This window comes from Periophthalmus magnuspinnatus, chromosome 18 (assembly GCF_009829125.3).
Source record: "Periophthalmus magnuspinnatus isolate fPerMag1 chromosome 18, fPerMag1.2.pri, whole genome shotgun sequence".
NCBI lineage: Eukaryota > Metazoa > Chordata > Actinopteri > Gobiiformes > Gobiidae > Periophthalmus > Periophthalmus magnuspinnatus.
The window spans coordinates 18,546,649-18,568,431 of record NC_047143.1 but is presented as its reverse complement, the minus strand read 5'-3'; the positions used below and the strand labels follow the sequence as shown (position 1 = coordinate 18,568,431).

The following is a 21,783-nucleotide window of genomic DNA, read 5'->3' as shown; positions in this document are numbered from 1 at the left end:
CTCAGCCAAACAAAGCTTTTTGGGCCTGTATCTGACGATGGTTTGTATCCACAAGCTTCTGCCACAAAACGCTGCCTAAATGTATCAGTAAGTGGTGCCTCCTAGTTTCCGTGTCTTTGTCAATGTAGTATAAATATAACCGACAATTACAGTCCTGTTCACCAACATGTGACTGACAATGGAGTTTATGGTTCAATCAATACAGTTAACTACCAGTTTGAGGTCTGTAGAATGGACCTGGTGTTTTTTGTTTCAGAGAAACTTAGTAACATCATTACAGCCCTACACAAGAAAGCTTGATACCTGTAATAAACATTGAATTATCTAAAAGGGAAAGGCTCTTAATAGAATTATATGATGGCATTATTAAAAATGGTAAAATGTATAAACTATTCTACCATTTCTAAGTAAGACAACGTGGACCAGACAACTTGTACTTCTCTCAACAAGAAAAGTAGATCATTATAACTTGTTGGGCTTCAATTACACCTTTGTCTTCACCTCTTGGTCCCAGGAGAACACACACGCACACACACACACGCAGTACACAAAGAGCAAACATACCCCTCCGGCCTTGAGTAGCTTACGCCGGAACTCCTCTGTGGGGTTGTTGAAGGTGAGCTTCTCGCAGCGCAGGTGGTTCACAGGTGGGTGGCCCTCCAAGTGCAGGAACAGGTCGTAGTCAAAGCGCACTTTCTTAGGTTCTTCCTGAAAAGTACCGATCATTAGCATAAAGATAATTAGAACTATATTTCCCGTGTATTAATATATAACAAAGGAGGCACTCCTATTCATTTTTTCAAGTCATTATAACATTTAGTTTTTTGTCTTTTAGAAGTATTTTTTCTTTGAAGTATCCTTGAAGATTTGAACTGGTGAACATTTGGCAGTTGAGTAATCACAATTATGCACAGACCTACTTTGTCCTTTATTAGCGTTTAAGTGCATGCAATTGTTAATATAAAATGTATCTCCGTATGCATGAAGCTCTGTGACCTTGACCCATTTTAGAAATGTACTTTCAAAAAGCATTAATCCACTCCAACAAAGACAAAATGAAAGGGAAAAAACATGAGTAGAATTTTGCATTAAGGGACATTTTACGGCAAAAAAATGAAGGAGCTTTGAAAGGCTGGTACAAGGTCTGCTCCTTTCTCTCCTCTTACAATGAGAAAGTCTAAAATACACTCCATTATGAATAATGTCATAGCTCCCATTAAAACATACAGCTGTGCCATTTTCTGCAGTCTCACTTTATGCATTCATTAAACCAACTGTGAAACTTCTCCTATTCACCTTATTCCGGAAGTTGCAGTGGGCGCCGCCATCATCGTTCAGGTTGTATTATTTTGCATGGGGCTGCCGATCTTGACAGCAAGTAAGTTCTATACAGACTACAGAGCCGTTTTAAAGCTTCCCAGAGAATCGGTGCAGTGCTGACTTGTTGGTGCACATGAACATAGAACGTTTTGCACAATTCAACATACTTATAACATATTATATCATATTTTAGTGCACAAAACTTTTCTCAGATTCTCCATTGAATGAATGTGATTCCTGCTTAACCTGAAGTCTATTCTAAGACTAAATGTCCTTAAACATGTGTAAATAAATTTCCTTGAGAACTGTAGTATCTGGGTTGTGGACTAGTGGAAATTTATAATATTCCCACTGTGGTTCTACATGCAACACATAAAAGTAAGAGTTCACATTCAAGTTCCCTGATGCTCAAATACAAACCTTGTTTTTAAAGTAAACTTCGATGGGCAGGATAAAGCCAGCGTATCCCGACTCCTCCACTTTGTAAGGTGGGTCCTTGCAAACTGTAAGGTATAGAAAGTGGGAAATTAACAAAAGAAATTATGGAAAAAAGAAAAAAAAGTTGAATTGTGAATCAAACAAGCCAATATATTGTTGTCCCAGTTCAGTTCAGAAGACTCCCACTCTGACATATGGAATCGTGGGCCACTTTATTATAGTCCTTCCTTTCCTCTTGCACAGACTTATGGAGCAGGTGAATCTGCTTAATTCTCCTAAGACCTCATTAAACCACATTCCCATCACCTGTGCCGATATATCGATAAACAAAATCTCACTAAAATAAGGACGAGCTTTAAACTAGGTAAGCACACCCAGCACACAGAGCACTCCACACCTTCACGGCCCCCCTCGCCATTCCTCCCCAAGAGAACCCAAAGACAAACAGTCGGCTGCAGCTCAGGTGTGCTCGCCCCGAGGGCACTGTTTGTCAGCCAGCCTTCAACTCACTCTGGAGAATACAGCTAAATACAACCATGAATGAAGGATAGGCAAGAGGCTACCAACAAAAACAACATTCTCCATGTCCAATTCTATTTACAATAAGGAGGTCTTTTAGGTTCAATTTTTAGGAGCAATTGCCAATTACTTATTTGAGCATAATATGTTTGTAGTATTAACACTTTTCTGACAATTCTAAACTATACAATTGAGATAAGCAGTTGAATTGCTCTCATGGGTAAAAAATTACTTTTGCTACCTCCTGACCCCATTCACTGCAAAATGAATGGTACAAAATTGACCCCTCTTAAACATCTTCATGTCATGCGCCCCTAATCCAAAGCCTTGTAGATGATTGATGGTTGCTGCGCTAGCTCAGAGCTGGGGCCAGGCCATTCAAAACCCAATACTGCTGAGTAAATATTATGGGTTAGAGTTAATTGTCCAAGAGGGTCAAGTTTAATTTCAACAGTGCTTAAAGACCCCATTCACTGCAGCGGCTCACGGTAAACCAAGAGAGAAGAGGAGTAGGAGCCGAATGGAAACTTATATATAAATATATACAAATATCAAGTTTACCCAAATAATCTTTGTTGTTTAAATTATTATTTTTTTTAATACTAATACTTTCTTTTATTTTACATCTGTGTAATCCCTGGGTTGTTCAGGTATGTTCCATAGTGGTAGACATGTATATATTAATCTATGTGGTCTTATACTTAAGCTAAAGATCATTCTAAAGCTATTCGGTAAAGGTTCATATCTGTCCTGTGAATATGACTTTTTTTTAGTATCAATACCTCCTCAAATGAGTATTTAGTTTCAATAGTAGTTTTAGTATCAATTAGCTGACAACCCTGTTTACACAGTCATGCAACGAGTAATCCAGAAAGGTTAATTTGTAAACTTGACATAAATCTGTAGGCCTTGCTAAGGATTTTTAAAATCCGTTTCGGCACACAGTACAAGACAAACATCCAAAATTGTATCAGTTATAAAAATCCATGTTGAACTATATCTAATTTTAAGAACATGATTTGCAAAAACAAGCAAATGTCAAGATGACCTAATGCAAGCAATTGGTTTGGTTCATGTTAAAAAGGTTAAATGATCTGGAGGAGCATTTTAGAGGCCTGAGACACAATGCACCCGCTGACCTGTGAGACGCTGTGGCCAGTTCCCCCAGATGCCTTCACAGGGGGGCCAAGGGTACATTAAAAAGGTGCCCTGGGTATGAACAGAGGTGCCAATCACAGAACAATGCCAGTCACAATGTATTTCCCCTCTGAACACAGACTGGTTTGTAATGAGGCACAAACGCGGCGCGACACAAAGAGCTGACTCCACATTCTGAAGAAAGGTTCAGTTATATTCTCATTCTAGGGACCAAAACAGTACACAATATCAGTGGAATACTAATGCAGCATTTTACCAGCACATGTATACAAAAACAAAAATCACATACCTTGACTGCCGAGATGTGTGGGACTTAGGGCAGCGAGATGAATCACAATCTAATCGTTTGAGTTTTATGCAGCTAAAACCTGGAACAATCTTCCTGAAGATGTGAGACAGACCTCTACTTTGACAATGTTTAAATCCAGGCTCAAAACAGTTCCGTTTAGCTGTGCATACGATTGAAAGGTTTTTATTCTGCATTCTTCTGTTTTAATGTTATATATGTTTTGATTTGTGTGATTTTAATGTCCTTCTTATTCTGTAAAGCACTTTGAATTACTTTGTGTAAGAACTGTGTCATACAAATAAACTTGCCTTGTCTAGTTGAAATTGCAATCTGAGTGAAGGCTACAATCTTTCAAGCATAATATCCTGCATATAACCAGTGTTATTCTGCATTCTATACTATATTGTAATTTTCACTTTATAATATTTTACTCTTGTTTTTAGGGAGACAGGTTTGCCATCTGTCCAGGGACAAAGGATGAAAAATAGCCTTTTGGCTAATTCTGGTGCATTTGCAGCAATGCTATTAATGTACACTGTCCCTGTCAAATAAACCAATAAATAAATAAAAAGGTAACCCTGTAGTCTAAACCTATATAACAATGTTATGAAATATGATTCTTGTATTGGTTTGCCATTTCATATTTCAGTCTTTTTGTCAATTCTTCTAAAAATGTCAACATTAACGTTAATTAAAAACATGAATCACAAATCTAATCACAATCGCAATGCTTTTCAGAAAAAATAACAATTTAATATTTTTCCCAAATCATTCAGCCATAATGTGACTGAGGCACGTGCGGATTACTTGGTTAAATGATAATCATGAATTAGGTTAATTTTAATTTTATTAACATTCAGAAAGTTTAATTCCATAAAGTTACTTACAAACAAGACTCCGAATGGTAAGGTATAAGACTATATAAGAGTATCTGAATAATAATAAACATTGTATTTTTAGTCATCATTTTTAGTCAACTGTACAAATAGTGATGTTTCTCCTCACAATAATCACAATACATACATTTTATACTGTGATCGTGACATTCCTGTGCACTGGTTGGAATTAAGCTATTGGCTGTAAGTTAAATGCCAGATGGCATCAGCTATGTGCTAGACATTCTCCTTTATTCAAATTCAGGCAAATCCTCTGTGCTAGATCTATATGCTTTAACACGCAGTCCAAAACATGTGACATGCTTTCACACATGCTGGCTGACTTTAAAATCTGTTCTTTTTTCTTTTTTATAAACTAGAGGTCTGCAAAAAGTAAAGGCTTGGTCTTTAGAAAATCAGAGACGTATGCACATGACTATGCTTGAATTGTTGGATTAAGTTTAAATCAAATGTACAATTTTATGGATCTGCTATGCTAAATAAATGTACTCCATTTTAGACTGTATTGCTGGATTTCAGACAACATTAACACATTCTATAGGCCAATAATATTTAATACAAATGGGAACAGCTAAAATGAATACTGCAGATTTACGTTGTAATACAGTGAATTATTGGAACTAGAAAAAAAAAGAGAAATGATCAGGTTCAACATTTGAATTGAGTTTGGATATTTCATGGCAAATGCAGTGCTATCTAAAGGAAATCTGACTCCCCATCTGGTAACACATTCTAGAATTTGAAAACCACCAGTGAGTGCAAATACTGGGGTTATTTGTGAAGAGATAACGAATGTATATATGATGTAATATCTATGACCCCTCACACCAGATTACTACAGATGGAAATGTTAAAAAGATTAAGTTATGAACATGTCAACCTCCACAGGGCTTCTTAGCAAACAAAGCCTTGGAGCGACCGTTGGCATGTTCATACGACAGTGGCTCCTTTATTTGGTCTCCTCATTAGTGCGACACAGAAACATTAAGTGGTCATGATATGAGCTTCTCTAACATTAGAGGGTGGTGATTAGGAGCGCTGTAGGGTGGGCTCTCTGGACAGCCACGCAGAGTTCTTTAAAAAACAACCTTTCACTGCAGTTTTTAGCCACTGTCAGGCAGGGGTACTAGTGATCCCAAAAACCTTGGACTAATCAGCTCAGAATGGCACCCTATAACCTGCAGGATCAAGCTTTACAAGCTTTATCTGCAGAAATTGAAGTGCGCGACCCCAAAGCAGTCACTTTAGCGTGGCAGCAGCCTCAATATAAATAGGCCACAGACACAGTTAAAGGTTGATCTGAGGTCAAGTATGGGGTGCTATTCAAAACAATATAAATTAATTATCATCTTGAAGTCATGTCTAGATCATTACTAATCAAAATGCATTACATTCCAGTTCAAAATGTATCAATAGATAATTAAAACAACCGATTCATGAAAGACTATTGAAAAAAAAACATCAAGGCAACATAACAGCTGATTGCAAATAAAATAAACAAGTTTGCAGTGTGATCTTTCAAATAAGTCTATAAAACCATGAATGACTGTGTTATTAAAGCTACTGGTACTGCACACACCAGAGGGGATGCTGAGGCCCCACCCACCACAAGGGACAATGGCTAATGGAAGCAGGATAGAGGACCAGAGGTGAGGAGAGGGGTCGGGAACCAGGGGATACTCCTTAAAGTAGTCCTATGACAAACCAGTCACACTGCTGGATTTTCCTTGGAGAACCATTATGTGTATCTGTTTGGACATGTGCTGCATCATCTTACAAGCCCTCCCAACTCCCCTGATCCTCCCAATCCCAGGACCCAAGGGTGCTGCCAGCAGATGCTCTATTCCCATCCAAGTTCACACGGTTAATTTGCATTTCCACATTTCCATATTTGCCATTGTCAAACTAAGATATTTTTATTCTTTAAAGCCAATAAATTGGAATCTCAACAGTCAATAATTTGCCAAAAACACATTGCTTAACATCATTCACTGTGTAAGTCCCTGTTTGAGCTATGTCAGGTGTGCACTCTTCTGTTACACACTAATAAAGAGGGCACACGTTTGTCCCTTGTCCTCCATATATGTCAGCCTCTCGAGCCTTACTTTCCTCTTGGTACATTACAGCAACATTCAGTGTCCCCTAAGGCTTCATCTGCGATTCACAGTTGTTCTCAATTCTTGCATTAAGTCACTACAACATTTCAGAGACATAAAGAGTATTATTGAGTTATAATTGTGTAAATCAAAATAAGTCTCTCAAACACTAATGTGCTAACAGTAGAGGTCATATTTATTTTGTTGACAGGGCAAATGTGTGATTTACCATCCGATTGCTACCATCACATTTATCTTGTTGTTTATGGGTTTGACTACAAACAATGAACTGACAGTGTGGGAAAAGAAAACATGAAGTTCCCAGGTCACCTTTGACTGAGGATAAAGTGGTCAATATTAGTCACTCTTCAGGGTCCACTGTGGCCGGAATCTGTTAGTATTTTGGCTGATTAGGAATGGTCCTTGTGTTTTTCGACTAGATTAGATGACCAATTCAATTTTTTTATATAACCATTCATCCATTAAGCTACAAGGTCTCTAGCCATTCAAGATTGAAATGATCCATTTCCAAAGAAACACCATTTCTAAGCTTTTCAGATACCAAGTACAAATTCCTCCAAATATGATTATGGCTCAATAATTGGAATTCTGTTGATGTAAGAAACTGCACAGCTTATTATTTGAAATTTCCCCAAAGATGACCTTGAAGCCACATTACAACTATTTGAACAAAGAATGCACTTTGAATATAATGCACCATTCGCTGTATGAAGAGAAATACTGCAATCTAGAACTCTTATTTAAAGATAAGAAATATGAAAAAGTCATAACTTATATGTTTGTATGTTGTCATTTTGCAAAATGCAATCAGTGTCAGGAGGCTAGTTGTGAAGGTAAAAGTGGTTGGTGGTGGAAGTGGAAGACAAATGTTTTACGACAGAGCCAAGTGAGAGAAAAGTGAAAGAGTGGCAGCAGACGGCCCATATAAAGCATGCTTCAATAAACCACTTCCTCTAACCTCTTTCATTGACTAGACTAGACCGAGGGAGAGCAGGCATTTACAGCCCAGTTCCTGTTATTTGGTTGGATCGGACCCCCTCCCCTTTCCAACTCTTTTCATGCCAGCACCAGCAGCCCTCAGACCCGCTGCTGCAGTCTTTGTGCTGTGCTAATACAAGGAGGTATGATTTCTGAAGAATCGTAAAACAATTATGGGCAAATTCCTGCTGCTCTTTGATTTGGCCCAGACAGTGGAGATTGGGCACAGTGTGAGGGGTCTAAGGTCCTGAGCTCTCCACTGAGAAATCATCATGTACAAAATGTCAAAAATCAATACATGTTGTTATTTTGTATGTTTCACAATATTCACCAACAAAACCACACTTTAAGCTAAAACACAAAATAGGAACAAACTGTATGATCTGCTAAAGACATGCTTCATGTTTATGTATTTGTAGTATGTCAATTATTTGTAACAGCATTTCTCAAGTCACTTTAGTTGCAGCAACGTTGCTATGGAAACTTTGTGTAGGCCCTTCTAATATACACACAATAAAAACAAAATGTTAACAATATATTATATTATCAAGTCATTTTTGTGAATGTAAAAGGACTTTCTGTTGATTGTTGGGAATACGCATAAATGCACAATAGAAAACTAAAACCTGTGTGTAGGTCTGGGCAATATGACAATCAAAATTTAATATTTGACTAAGAAAAACCCTAAAAAACAATTTCTAAATTATTTGGGCATAACATCTATCCCTACCTGTGCCAGTAAAAGGAGGCACTACAAGGCTGTGTAATAAAGTGAAAAAAGAACCACTAGATTAGCATGAAACTTTATATGAAGGCATTCATAAACTCAAGTATTGTATATTGTTAAATATAATCCTTCTTTTAACAGTGTGCCATCAAATATAATGCCGGTGTTCAATAAAAAATTTGTAGCATGTAGTCCTGAGGCCACTAAGTTATAAGCCCAACCAGAACAAGTTGAGACCCAACCTTTAAATGAGCAGAGCAAAGTCATAGTAGGCTTGTGTAAGGTGAGACAACTTCTCTGAACCCGAATCAATGGGATAAATATTAAAAAGAGATTTAAGCAAAAAATGAGTCACAAGTAAAAAAAAATAATTGAGTGGGTAAATTGTGCAATTGTGCATTCAAATTTGGCCGCTGATAGGTTTTTTATGAAATGCAGGAAACAAAATGTGCTGACTCCAGGTTGAGCTCTCAAACACTCACAACTCATCTCTCCACTGTTGAATGAAAAGGCATGCTTGGGCCTGGTGTTGGGATGATGTCACCGTACTTCTCACAATACCCACACGTGCACAGGAAATGCGTGGAGAGGGTTTCACTGGTGGCATCCTGGTGCTTGGAGGCTCCTGGCCACAGTAAAGAGCGGAGGAATGCGCTGCAGCTTCTGAGGCTTCTCCTAGCACCGACTTGTGCAGAGGTCAGAGCTGTGACTTGACTTATGTGGTATGTGCACACAAGCCGCAAATTAGGCCTGAGCGGAGGACGCGCAGAGTTAAAAGGCTTCACCAGAGAGCCCAGGAGATGGCCAGAGGCTAACATGTTGGCCCAATCATTAAGGCATCAATCTGAGCCAGAGTACACCGCGAGGTCTTACGCTGTCGCCAATCTGGCTAACAGAATGCTCTTTTTCTCCAGGGAAACCAGATACACTTCCACTGTTAACACTTCATTGTCTACTTCCACACACTTACAGTTGTCGGAATGAGAAGCCCGCCTCTGCCTAACCAGATGTGGGAGGATGTTTGGTGTTAGCTTGGAATTAATCAAGTTTAAAGAGGGTCAAGTTTAGCGTGACTATAATCCAGCTAAATGACTAAAATGGCTTTCATTTTGGAATAATGGGCAAGTACAAGCAAGCCTGAGTTTTATTTTCTCAACATTGTAAACATCTTAGTTTTCAAGTTGTGCTTATGTTGTGTTTTGTTTAGGGAGGCACCGATCTGATACTGGTATCAGATATCTGCGCCGATACTGAACATTTTACTGAAATGGATATTGGCTTCCAAATATCGGTTCAGCCGATATTCTGATTGGACATGTAATACTATTTACTGGTCGTAAAGAAAGGTCAGAAAGTCTCATAATGTTTGAATTTATTTATACATAGTTGTTCAGCAGTTGCTTGAGGGGTAAGTAACAGTTACATAACACATTTGGATTATTTTTAGGAAAGAAATGCTATCATCAGTTTCTGCACTGGTATCTGTTGATATAGGTTATTGGCAGATACGTAAAGCTGTAGTATCAGAATTGGTATCGGAACTGAAAAAGGATCGATGCATCTCTTGTTTTGTTCCTTAACTTCATCATTAAGAAATTAGGTCATGTTAGAACATCTCTTCAAATCTTTCTGGAAGAGCAAGACTCATCCTACTCTATGGTGTCTATGGCAGAGTTTATCTTGAAGACAGCATGGGAGACTGAACATTGCATATCATATGATCCCATTAGCCAATATTGTACACTACCAAACCATTACAGTCTCTTTGTTTGCCTGTCCTTTCAGCTGCGACACCAGCCCTGCCCTTTAAGAACAGACTTTAAAGGGGGTTTGGTTGGAACAAAAAGCATATCAGCTCTGGTACACGCTTGCTTTGCTCACAGATTGGCCATTTCTTCCCCATTACAGTATCTTCCATCTTTCCATGAAAGTGACAATCCTCTGAAATATCACAAACACCTTTGAAGAGATGCCATCTCCGGAGTAGATTAAATGGCAGCTGAGGTCTCAAATGAGGTGCTTAAGCAGCGTGAGCCGCTCCCGCCTATTGCCAAAATAGCACCCCCTCCGCTACTTCCAAAGAGCTTCTTTACCTCCATTTGTTGAAGCGGCGCTGCCATTTGGCCGTCACCATGGCAACACTTCAACGCTGGCCCGTTAACTGCGTGGCAATAATGAAGCGCGGTGGCAGCTTTACTGACTGATTTGTCATTAATCTTAATGTGTGTCTGGCAGCTTCTCTGAACCATGCCACAAATCAAACCATCAGTGGAAGGAAGTTACACTGATGAGCGCTCATTACTCTACTCAGTGTCACTGACAGAGCAACAGCTGATCCAGTCCTGTCAGACACATCGGGACAGAATGACACCAAACATAGCAATACCAATGCAAAAACAATGGACAAAATCCCAAGCAGTCTCCTTGGCTAGTATCCAGTATATGATGTGCCACTAAATAATGTACAAAATGTCAACAACTGACATAATGACTATCATCACAATGTAGACACAATTGACCTAACCTCAGGCATTCAAAGAGGTAAAAAAAATCACATCTAAAGCACTTCCTTCAACACCAATTCCCCAAGCATTCTGTCTCCAGCATCCCTCTCAATGTGCTGTCATGTGCCTAACAAATCAGCTCGAGTCCAAAATATGTTCCAGTCAATTCGCCCCTGGATGGACTCTTCGCTCCCTAATGCCCCACTCCTCCTCATTGCAAATATCGGATTTCCACAAAGACACAGGATGTAACAGTGCAGGCCACAAATATTTCCTCCGATCGTAAAAGTCAAAAGGAAAAGCGATTGTTGGGAGTCGAGACATTGTGCGGAAAGCGCACTCAGACAGGTTTACTCTGTGATTATGATGTGTTTAAAGACCTCCTGGAAATGTGAGACATGCTGCTGATTGAAAAGCTCCTTTCTATGGTCAGTCACCCTCAGCCTTAACACTGTACACAAAAGAAACAAAGAGCAGGAGAGCCATCTTGGACTTGTTTTTGCACAGATCAGCTATATCTAACCCAACAGTGAGAAAAGGTAAACACTTTGGGATAATGGCAGTTTTACAGTGGACAGATAAAAGCTTGAGGAGCCGCTAAAAATATATGTATAGGAAAAGCAGGCAGCAGATGATTTTGAGCTATGGCACTGTATACATCTGCTACTGCTTTGCCTGAAATGTTCCACAGTATGAAATTAGATACAAACCTATCATTTATGCAACAACCTGTGCTTTTAATTTGGTGAGCGGCATCACCTTTCCGCAGATATGACTTGTAACTTTGTCTGCTTATTTGCATGGATATAGATGAGTTTAATGTCATGCCTTAGGACATTTCAGGTAATACAACCATTCCTTTGGAGATGAGGGTGTGGCAGACCATTGAAATGGTAACTGATGTTAGATTCTAAAGTCTACATGGAAAAATCTAGTTTGTGATGCCCCTAAAATGATATTAAAAATAAGGTTAAAAATATTTAACCTTATATTTATACTGAATGCATTTATTAAAAAGCCTCTTACTTGTAGAAATATCTTGTCTCTGCCTGAGGAGAAGTGAAGTACACCACTGCCTGGCTTAAACCGCAGATCTCATCTATCAGAGCAGGAGGGTGGAGATGGCCCGGCCCAAACTCACTGTGCACTGTGTAATCAAAGAGCTTTTAGGAGAACCTCAGAGCTTTGAAGCTGCATCCATATCAAGAGATAGCAGTGTGATTTATGGGAGCTGCTCACAGGCATTAGGCTAAATGAACACAGGAGAAGGCTTCCACCATGATGCATGCCCCCGGTCCACACCAAAAAGTGCTTCTTCTCATCTTTTAAGTGTCACTTTCCGCCTGCCATGAATCACGCACTCATGGAGATTTAAACAGCATTTCTAAACCAGAGCTGTTTTAAAGCTGCAGGAGGCAATATATTACCCACTCGGTTGGACTTGACTAGGCTTCCAACTGAATTTATGAGTATATGGTTTCAAATGTCTTTTCAGTTAAATTTAAGATGATGTTGCTTTGACAGCTCGGAAGAAGGAATACGTGTTACTTCAGAAATACATTTGTGAAAGCCACTTAAAGCAAAGAAGAAAACAACCTAAAAACTAAGAAACTACAATCATTTTCAAATTCTATATTTTTTAAGTCAAAGAAAAAGAAAATGTAGCACAAAAGACTAAAAAACAAGATTTCAATCTACCATCGACAACACATCACAAACTCATCATTACAAATTCCAAGTTTATTTTTCCCAAATTTTCCACCATACATTCTGGGTTTTCCAAGGCATTTACAAACTCTCAGTACCATAGCTTTGAGTCACTATTTCCTCTGCACCAATCAAAGAGAAAAGTTTGAACTTTACTGCCACTGCTAATTGAAGTTGAAATAATAATAGTTGTCACTCACATAAGAGTATTCATATACTGTCATTAAAATCTAGTGTCAGTCTAAGCACAGTGAATAGGGAGAATAGCACAGCAGCACAGGTTGGAGCTAATAAAGCCAGAGCTCATATAAGTTCCGTGGCCCACAGCCGAGTGAGCACTATGGGAGCACTTTATTATTCCTCCTGCCGTCATCTTTTATTTCACATCATAATCAGAGCGTGCACGCTTCCTCTAGCTTCTGTTCTGTATTCATTTGCCATAACGTTTCACATAAAAGTCACTTCACAGCTTAGACTTGGCAGAATTTTCAAAAGAATGACCTTATAAAAATGCATATAAATTAGAAGAATATTCATGTGATACAGGAATAAACTATTAGATTTATGTCAATTCAGCCACTATATGGATCAAATCCATGCACAAGTGAACACAAGTATCCTTAATTAGTGCAAGGTTAATTACAATCCAATCAAAATTTCAATGGTTGCAATCAGCAAATTGTACAGACTGAGATTATTTAAATCCTATGTGAATACTAGCAAAATATCCGGTCTCCATGGGATACAAACCCTGTAGTTTAGACCTCCACAAACATGTTCTGAAATGCATGGGATAATGGTTGTGGACTAAAATGTGCATAGTGAACTAAATATTTGTATTTTAAAAAGCACAAATCTAATCAGAACTTGTTGAAAATAAGTCCCCTTTGTGTTTGTACCGATTTCCCCTATGTTGTAAAAGATGTCTGTGTAATTCCTCCATTGTTCAGGTATGATCCATAGCAAAAGAAAATATAAAGTCTGTCAACTGGACAAAAAGTTGCAGGAATGAAGATGTTTTGCTGTTCATTCAAGCCACTTCTTCAGTTCTGTTCAGATTTCCCCCCCCCTTTTGCTTATGTTGTAAACTGGATTATTAGATTTTCTATCCTAAGCAAATATTATATTTTCTAAGAACAAGTCACCAAAAACATTGTGAAAAATGACTTGTATTTGAAAGAAATTATGATTTATAATGTGTAAAGTTGTAGGAGTGAGTCACATCAAAATCTTAATTAGGATAATAGAATGAAAACCTAACCAGATCAGTTTTGCCCAGTGTACAGCAAAAGAGGCAATTATCTTTTCAAGACAGTAAAAACGATTAGAAAGCATCACATCAGCAAGTCAAATAAAGATAGGGAGACCAAATAGATTTTAGATGTAGAAACTGAAAACTCAAGACTTGACAAAAATGAACTTGCACAGCCTGCATCTATTAAATATACTACTTACAATCAAGACTCATGTGAAAAAACACTAACAGTTAATTTATGGCAACAAAATTTTCCAATTCAATCTAAACTTATGATTCACATGGGATACTAATTTTTTAATGTGTGATTGCTATTGTCAAAGAATAGTTAAATATTAAGCATTATGACATCAAAAAGGACAGCAGAACAATGTATCAAAACATAACATAGTAGCAGACTATTTTTTTTCAAACTTAACACTTCCCAAGAACACTTAGGCACATACTGCCTTGAACATCTACAATCCTCTAGGACAAGCTGTTAAAAAGTACAATTACCAATGAAAAGCTTTAAGAATGTTGTTAACCCTAACAAGTAGCTCCACTACTACTCAGAATGGGTCACATGCATGCATTCTTTTGACTTCAAACTTCAAAGACTCCTCTCTCTCTCTCTTACTCCCCCTGCTTAGAAGCAAATTAGAGATGCACCAATATCGCTTTTTCTAAAACGAGCATGAGTATTTCATTTTGAGTACTTGTAGATACAGAGTATTGATACCGATACCAGACATTATTTTTATGTGGGTTCTATTTCAGTGGTAAGTCCAATTCATTATTTCATTATGAATTGTCCATCCATCCATTTTCTTCCACTTATCCGGGGCCAGGTCATGGGGGCAGCAGTCTAAGCAGGGACTCCCAGACTGGGGTGAGGGAAGATTTTCAATTGTCCATATTAATATCAATTTGATTGATCTGTTATATATTTTATATACAATTTCATTATAGTATTGCCTACTTAGGTTCAGTTTTAATTTTTTACTAAAATCACTGTAGTTGAGTAAAATTCCAATATAAGTTAGAGAATACCTTTAATATTTAGGCCACTATAACAGCTAATAAGCCACTTTAAGCATATCAATGAAGGTTTTCCTACTTTTACCAACATGGACATGCTATACCTTTTTTGAAAGCTCTGAACCCACTCTATTAGTCACTAGTCTATAGTCACTAGATTTGTTTGTCAATTACAGTAAATCACAAGTAAAGAATTGCCAGCACCACTTAGCCATGTTAGCTTGCTACTATCTAAACACTCCGCTGTTACCCTTTGTGAACTATAAAAACCTTTAAGAGTCCTAAATATTTTCATAGTTCATGTGACAGTCACATATGATTAAAGCTGAGCTTAAAGTACCGAACAGTTACTGTACTTCTTTATGCTAAACTCTTCTCTGCTCAGAGCTCAGTGCACAACTGAGAGGGGGACTGTGAGCTCAAATGCGGTGCAGCGCAGGTGTACTGGTATCGGCTTTTGGTATCGGCAGCACATTGACAAGTGCGAGCACGAGCACTAGCACCTGGTATCGGACTGGTATCGGGATTGCTGCATTCATAGAACAAATAATTGGATGCCGTGCTACAACAATTTCAAAAAACATATGACTAGACCATAGCCAAAGTGTGCCAGGGCTCCTCTCTCTGTGTACTGGTAGTCAATATCCTAGGTGATGCAACCCCATGGACACATTCAACAATCTCCCTCCATCATCCTGCAATAGATTTCTGTGCTATGACAACAATGCTGAAAAGTGAGCAAGAGTGAGTAGATAAACAGGTTTTAAGGCAACTGAATAAGCACTGGTCCACGCGGGTCATATAGAGCAGTGTTAACAGTCTGAGACTAAGGAAAACTGTTCCAAGTTATCATTCTCACAGCTGTCATACAGAATAAAAAAAATAAATAGCATAACGAATGAACAGTCATTTTTTCTTACCTCTTTTTGGTTTGGGGAAACTTTCGTGAAGATGAAAAACCACTTTCTCCACAAAGTGTTGGATGTTGCTGTGCCCCGGACCGCGCACGAACACCATCCAGTCGTGGGTGAAGCCTTCCACGGTGGGTTTCTTCCTGACCTGGGCTCGATGACCAAGTTCTAGTTTCACCTGGACAGCACCCTGGAAATGCGAATAGAAAATGAGCTGTGCGGAAATCCCATATTCTGACTAGATTTTAAGGTTGGGCATGTATGGTTGCGAAGCATGATGAACATGGATATCATAATTCTATCTGTTTATTAGGTTAGGAAAGAACTGTAATAAACTGAATATGATAATGACAGTTTATGGTAAATGGAAAAAAGAGAATTGTTGTGCTGTGTCCGAAATTACTTAAGGGTTTCCAAGAAAATCACTCCAAAAGTTGACATTCATGAAGTACAGTAGGCTAAGCATTGTCCCAAATAATACAATGTAAATTAAAAAAACGCGTAAATCCTTGGAAGTTGTTAAAAAGTCCATGGTGCACAGGTGAAAAATAGATCCCCTGCAAACACTCGCACGCACGTATCGGCTCAAGCTAGCAGCGCCGTTTGAAAATCCTCTTTAGTAAAAAAAAAAAAAATACACAAGACTCCACGGTTTGCAGCGAAGCAGCAAAATGTCCCGATAGTCCACGAAGCCAGACAGGAAAGCATGGCGCACGGAGGACAACTTACCGAGCCGGCCATCCTCGAGGCCCTTCGTTACTGTTATTTCATGGAGAATTTGTTTGGAACAAGAGCAGAGGTGAGTACAGTTTGCCTATGACGGCGGACATGGTTCTCCTGGACTGAAGTCACACTCAAGACTTTCAAAGCCTCACCGGCTGTCAGATCTCCGACGGCACGAGTACTACTTCCTTCACGGCTTTTCAAAATAAAGCAACAACAAATGGAAGAACGGAATAAGGTGGCAGGCAGTACGCCTACATGATTGAATAATATTGTAAACTGCTGATATAATATTGAGCTAGAAGTGAAGGTGAGCATTATTATGGATGAATTTACTATAAAGGTGCACTGCTATAAATCTCCATGCCTGTCTCCATGGAGATGTAAAGGTTCCTTGATTCCTCAGAATGGAAATAAACTTTGCATCCATTTCATGAAAGGTGTTATTTTTAAATATACCCTGAAAAGCATACATTTTTACCGCTCCACAGATCTGACCTGTAACTTGGCCTGGTATAGCTTCTGCTTGTCTCCATGGAAAGCAGTTTAATGCCAAACTGAAACAATCCAGGTGAAGCTATAACACATTTATGGAGATAGGCAGGTGGCGGACTCTCCACCAGAAAAGTTACACTTGCACCTTGTGTTTCTTGGTATAACCTGTAGGCTGTTAAATATCTCTGTAATTACTGGACCTATCCATGTAAAACTGTCCCATTGTTCAACAAATGTCAGCACAGATGAACAGTAGGAAAAATTATTTATTTAAAAAATATGGTAAAATCAACATATGTACTGTATTTCGGTATTTCTTTACAAAATACTTATCGTCAATACATGGTGCCGGCCTAGCAGCTTTCCTCCTATGTAAATTATGACAAATTACAAAATGTTGAGGATGCTCTTATTATATGATATTAGTCTATTATTATTGTAGCCTGTGACTTAATGTATGATTTTTATGATAAATTAACTTTAGCCAATAAATTACTCTTCTTTGTATTTATGGCTGAGGGTGAGATTGACCTATTCTAATTTTTGAGAAATGTTGTCTTAAAGCAAATGGAATTATTTTGTGTGATATTGCAGAATAAACCAGCTCTGGGCAACCAAAACATATAACTGGATGTCACAAAGGTTCTAAAAGCATTTCTACTCATAGGCCTGGTACAATAAGTCTATGTTGCTCTCCCAAACATGAACCCTTTAATTCTTAAGGGAGATAGCTGTGGTGTCCGCTTACTCTGTGGTAGAATTCAGGTAACTTTACGTAAATAAAGGCATAACGCACGCGCAGTCTGGGGGCTGCGGGCAGAGCACGAGTAGATAAGAGCCAATCAGGACATAGCAGACTGGCTCAGCGATCCAATCAGACAGCCGTATCTCTGCTGTAATTGTGTCGCCTTCATTTCTCTCGGGGGACCCCGGTGAATGAAGCATGTGTTAGCAGTTTAGGCAATGTTGTTCTCAGGTAGAACACAGTGCCCACTAAGCTGTTTTATTCAATATAGCATATTGTCATATATTGTAAAATTTCACATGATCTTATAAGTTGATGTATTTAGTGCTGTAAAAGGCCATTATGTATAGATTAGTATAAATCAGGTCAAGTGACGCATAAGGATTAAGCGCAGTATTTTTTCACTGTACAGTATATGCTCATAGCATACAATCTATAGCTCACATCTTTCTCATTTTGCATGTTTCAGTCACCCACGTGTTGTGTACCTTACCCATACCACGTTTAGGCGGGCTTGAAACATAAGATTTATTTCGGATTTCATAGTAAAGTCTACAATTACTTAAACACATGTGTCACGAAGTGTGACGAAACACGCATAACAAAACACCTATCCATTTATTGCGTGATTAATTATGAATTCGCGCTTATGTAGTTTGGTCCTCTTCGTTCGCCATAGTGATGTACCGCTATCCGCAGACTTTGGATGAATGAGGTAAACTTTGAGCTCCACTCACCAACTTTATCGCTTGTAGGTGTTAGAATAAGTTAAGTACTGTGACCCTGGGCTATCTTTACTAGAAAATATTCTCCGATCGTTTTTTAATTCAACACTAAAGCTAACACAGACACGTTATTACGCTGTAGCTACTATTAGCTATTTGCTAACTGCGAAAAGTTGCTCAATTTAAATCTAATGCAGCCCAAAGAAATGTTACATGTTACAGCAGGTGTTTGCATTGCTGTATGGTGTTACTGAACTGCTTATTCCTTGGAGCTGTGTGGTATTGGTAAATTAACCACATTATCGTGAGAAAAAACAAGAGTGGAGTTCTAGTGTTAGATAAACAAAGCTCTATCTTAAATATACATATTACATATTGCACATGTTTGGCCATAGTAGTCCTGTAAAATTGTTTTGTGTCTTCCATATTATGTTATTGTATAAATCTTACAATATTGGACATTTGAGACATGACTTTTTGTACTAAACTTAAGTAACCAACTATTTCAGTGTCACCCTACTCACCCTTCTTTAACAAACTATTCACTTTAACTAACTGTTGTTTTTTTACAGTTAGTTGATCATATACTTTTTTGCTAGATGAATCCACTTTGACATGAAAGCTTGTTGCAACTAAAAAACTTTGAAAAGTGCCACTACCCACATGTCTGGCATGTGCATTGAGTCCCACAGTTAAACCAGTGCTGGGTCCATTCTAAAGCCCCTGTCTGCTCAACACTGTTCACGCTTTGTCCTCCTGTTCTATTGCTAATGCAGACCTAGCAGTACAGGCTGGTCCATATTGTGTGGCTGTAAGGTAAATATGTTGTCGAACCTGCTGGAACACAGCATAGATTTAAAAAAACAAAAATATTAATATGAATATATATTGGGTTAAGGTGTAACATGAAATTACATTTTTAGTTGGGCATACCTGCACTGCTGTTACCATGTTCTGTCAACTATTTAGTTTCTAAACTTATCAAATTGCCTCTATATTATCTTATGTTGACAAGTTAAAAGACAGCTTAAACATTGAACACATTAAACAAGTTGAATGTCATATGTGTCGGTTCTGGTGGCTTACCTGTATCTCCACAAGGTTGTGTGTAGCAGTGGAAGCAGTTCACAGTGTCGGGGCCAGGTGGCTGGACAGTACAGTGCAGCACTATGGCTTATCAGTGAGATAACAGTGGGGGGTTGTTGCCCGAATGCGTGTCTATGGGGAGGAGGTTGACCATGCTGGGCTCGTATTGCCACTGTTTTTAGTAATGTAAGAAGATTATATCAGTTTACAAGCCACTTAAACAAACTCCCTGCTGTAAACAGTATTTGATACAGTATGGGGAAGATCAGGTGAAGCCTGTCATATTTAATAAATATTTTGTTACAATTTAAGGGAAAGGCTACCCATTTGTTTGTTAATTACACATTTGGATGGATTTCAGCATGTAGCTCTACCCTTTACAAAGCTTAAGCAATTAAAAAAAAAAATAAATAAAAAAGTTAAAGACTTAAAAAAAAGTTATTTTGTTGTTAGCAGTTGCCAAGTAGGTCAAATGGGTTCAGTATAGTACCATTGATTCTGATGTATTAAACAGTACAGGGCAACAGTTGCAATAGTACACCAAAATATCAACCTACTATTTTTAACCTGAACTGATATATAACAACTCCCAGTATTTACAGTATGAACGACTTAGCTAGCTAAATAATAACTTTTTAAATAACTTTTAATCTTATACAGCAGACAGTGCAAGCCTAATGCAATTTGTGATTTATTTGTGTCCGTGAGGTTGCTAAAGTTTGGTAAAAAATACAAAAATCCAAGTTAGGTGAACTAACTTTTTTGGTGGCGGGTTCGCTGCCTATTTGTCTCCATAGAGATGTTTTGGCTTTGTCTAGAATGTGCTACAGTATGACCTTATCCTACACCTGCAATCAAATAAATATATTGCTGTATAAATACAGTACCTGCAATCCTACTCTGAGCAGGCTTGCGTCTTTGCAGATCTGGACCTGTAACTTGGCCTGGGGAGCTCAGTTCTATGATACCATACTGTAAAACATTCTAGGCAAAGCAATAATATTTCCTGAACTGAACTGAACTGTGTTTTTGCTCTTGAAAGTTAGAAATGCCGTATCCCATAGTAATCCTTAATGGACCTTATAGGATACAGGGTCTGCACAGTGCACAGAGGCAGGTGTGTGGTGAGCTCTCGTGGGAGGGCACACCTGTGATTGCCTTAGGGCTCTAACATGGTAATCCGGATGTGGTCTTCCTTTGTAGGATTCCCTGTACTTCAAAGAGAAGACCAAGTAAAAGACAATACTTGCATGCTTCTAATGTGTTCTTAAAAGAGGATTTGGTTGGATCTTTTGTATGTAAAAAATTAAAAAAAATTAAGTCCAATAATATTTATACGGTCTTTAGCACCTTTACCACAATTATTACTTGTCCTATAATATCTTTGATTGATACTACTACTACTATTATACCAATATCTTGAATATTACTGTAAACTTGTTTTTTTTTATTTCACCTAACTTCAATATAAGTGAAATGGTATGGAATTTATTTTATATTATTATATAATATGTTCTGCACTCTTCTCTTTTAATGTACATTTTACGCTGATTATTTGTTTTGTATTGTGGTTGTAGTGTCTTTCTTATTCTGTTAAGCACTTTGAATTACTTTGTGTATAAATTATGCTGTATACTACATAATATATATAACTATAGATTTAATAGAAAATACATGCAATCCCAACTTCCTGCCAAAAATCGTCTTTTAACTTGTATGACTTGTGCATTCTGAAACAACTGGTGGTCTGCTCTAAACCATATTGTCTGACCTAATGAGACAACATGAGATGGGCGAGTGCACAGTTTAGCACCCTGTGACCTCACCAGCAAGCTGGTCTACTCGTCTTGACTTGTAAATAATTTAATGCAGAATTATGTCCACAGCTCCTCCAGGTCAATAACGTGATAACTTTGCCGGGATAGACTTTCAAAGGGGCTGAGAATACCTCCAAGCACTGCCTCTCCTCTCCATTAGGAACAACAGGTGGCTGCATCACTGAAGTGGTGTTTCAAAGCCACATTGACTGATATCTGATAGTGTTGAGCTGAATGCGAGGGTATCACTGAGCGCGGGCTTCAGAAATGTCTTTCAAAATCTGAACAAAACGACTGAAAGACATGCATGTGTTGCTGTTATCGCATATTGTTTAGATGGTCGCAGTTGGATA

General features: G+C 38.3%; 3 protein-coding genes across 5 annotated transcripts in view; 2 read left to right on the top strand and 1 right to left on the bottom strand.

Annotated features, from left to right (window-relative positions):
* mllt3 (MLLT3 super elongation complex subunit) overlaps positions 1 to 19,681 on the bottom strand; it is a 34,670-nt gene extending 14,989 nt beyond the window's left edge. The window contains exons 1-4 of one of the 3 annotated variants that reach the window (XM_055229040.1): positions 19,614 to 19,681; positions 15,849 to 16,029; positions 1,741 to 1,823; positions 565 to 708 (exon numbers count right to left, since the gene is read on the bottom strand). In XM_055229040.1, the coding sequence (XP_055085015.1) occupies positions 565 to 708; positions 1,741 to 1,823; positions 15,849 to 15,945 (324 nt within the window). In that variant the 5' untranslated portion in view covers positions 15,946 to 16,029; positions 19,614 to 19,681. Of the gene's footprint in view, positions 1 to 564; positions 709 to 1,740; positions 1,824 to 15,848; positions 16,030 to 16,568; positions 16,758 to 19,613 lie in introns of those variants that run through there. The other 2 variants (XM_055229038.1, XM_055229039.1) reach the window with 2 other exon arrangements.
* The window catches only part of adam19a (ADAM metallopeptidase domain 19a), a 281,413-nt gene that overhangs the window by 223,965 nt on the left and 35,665 nt on the right, over positions 1 to 21,783 (top strand). The window lies entirely within an intron of this gene.
* The window catches only part of focad (focadhesin), a 32,846-nt gene continuing 29,538 nt past the window's right edge, over positions 18,476 to 21,783 (top strand). The window contains exon 1 of the mRNA XM_055229037.1: positions 18,476 to 18,517. The gene's annotated coding sequence lies outside the window, so the exon portion shown is untranslated. The remainder of the gene's footprint in view (positions 18,518 to 21,783) is intronic.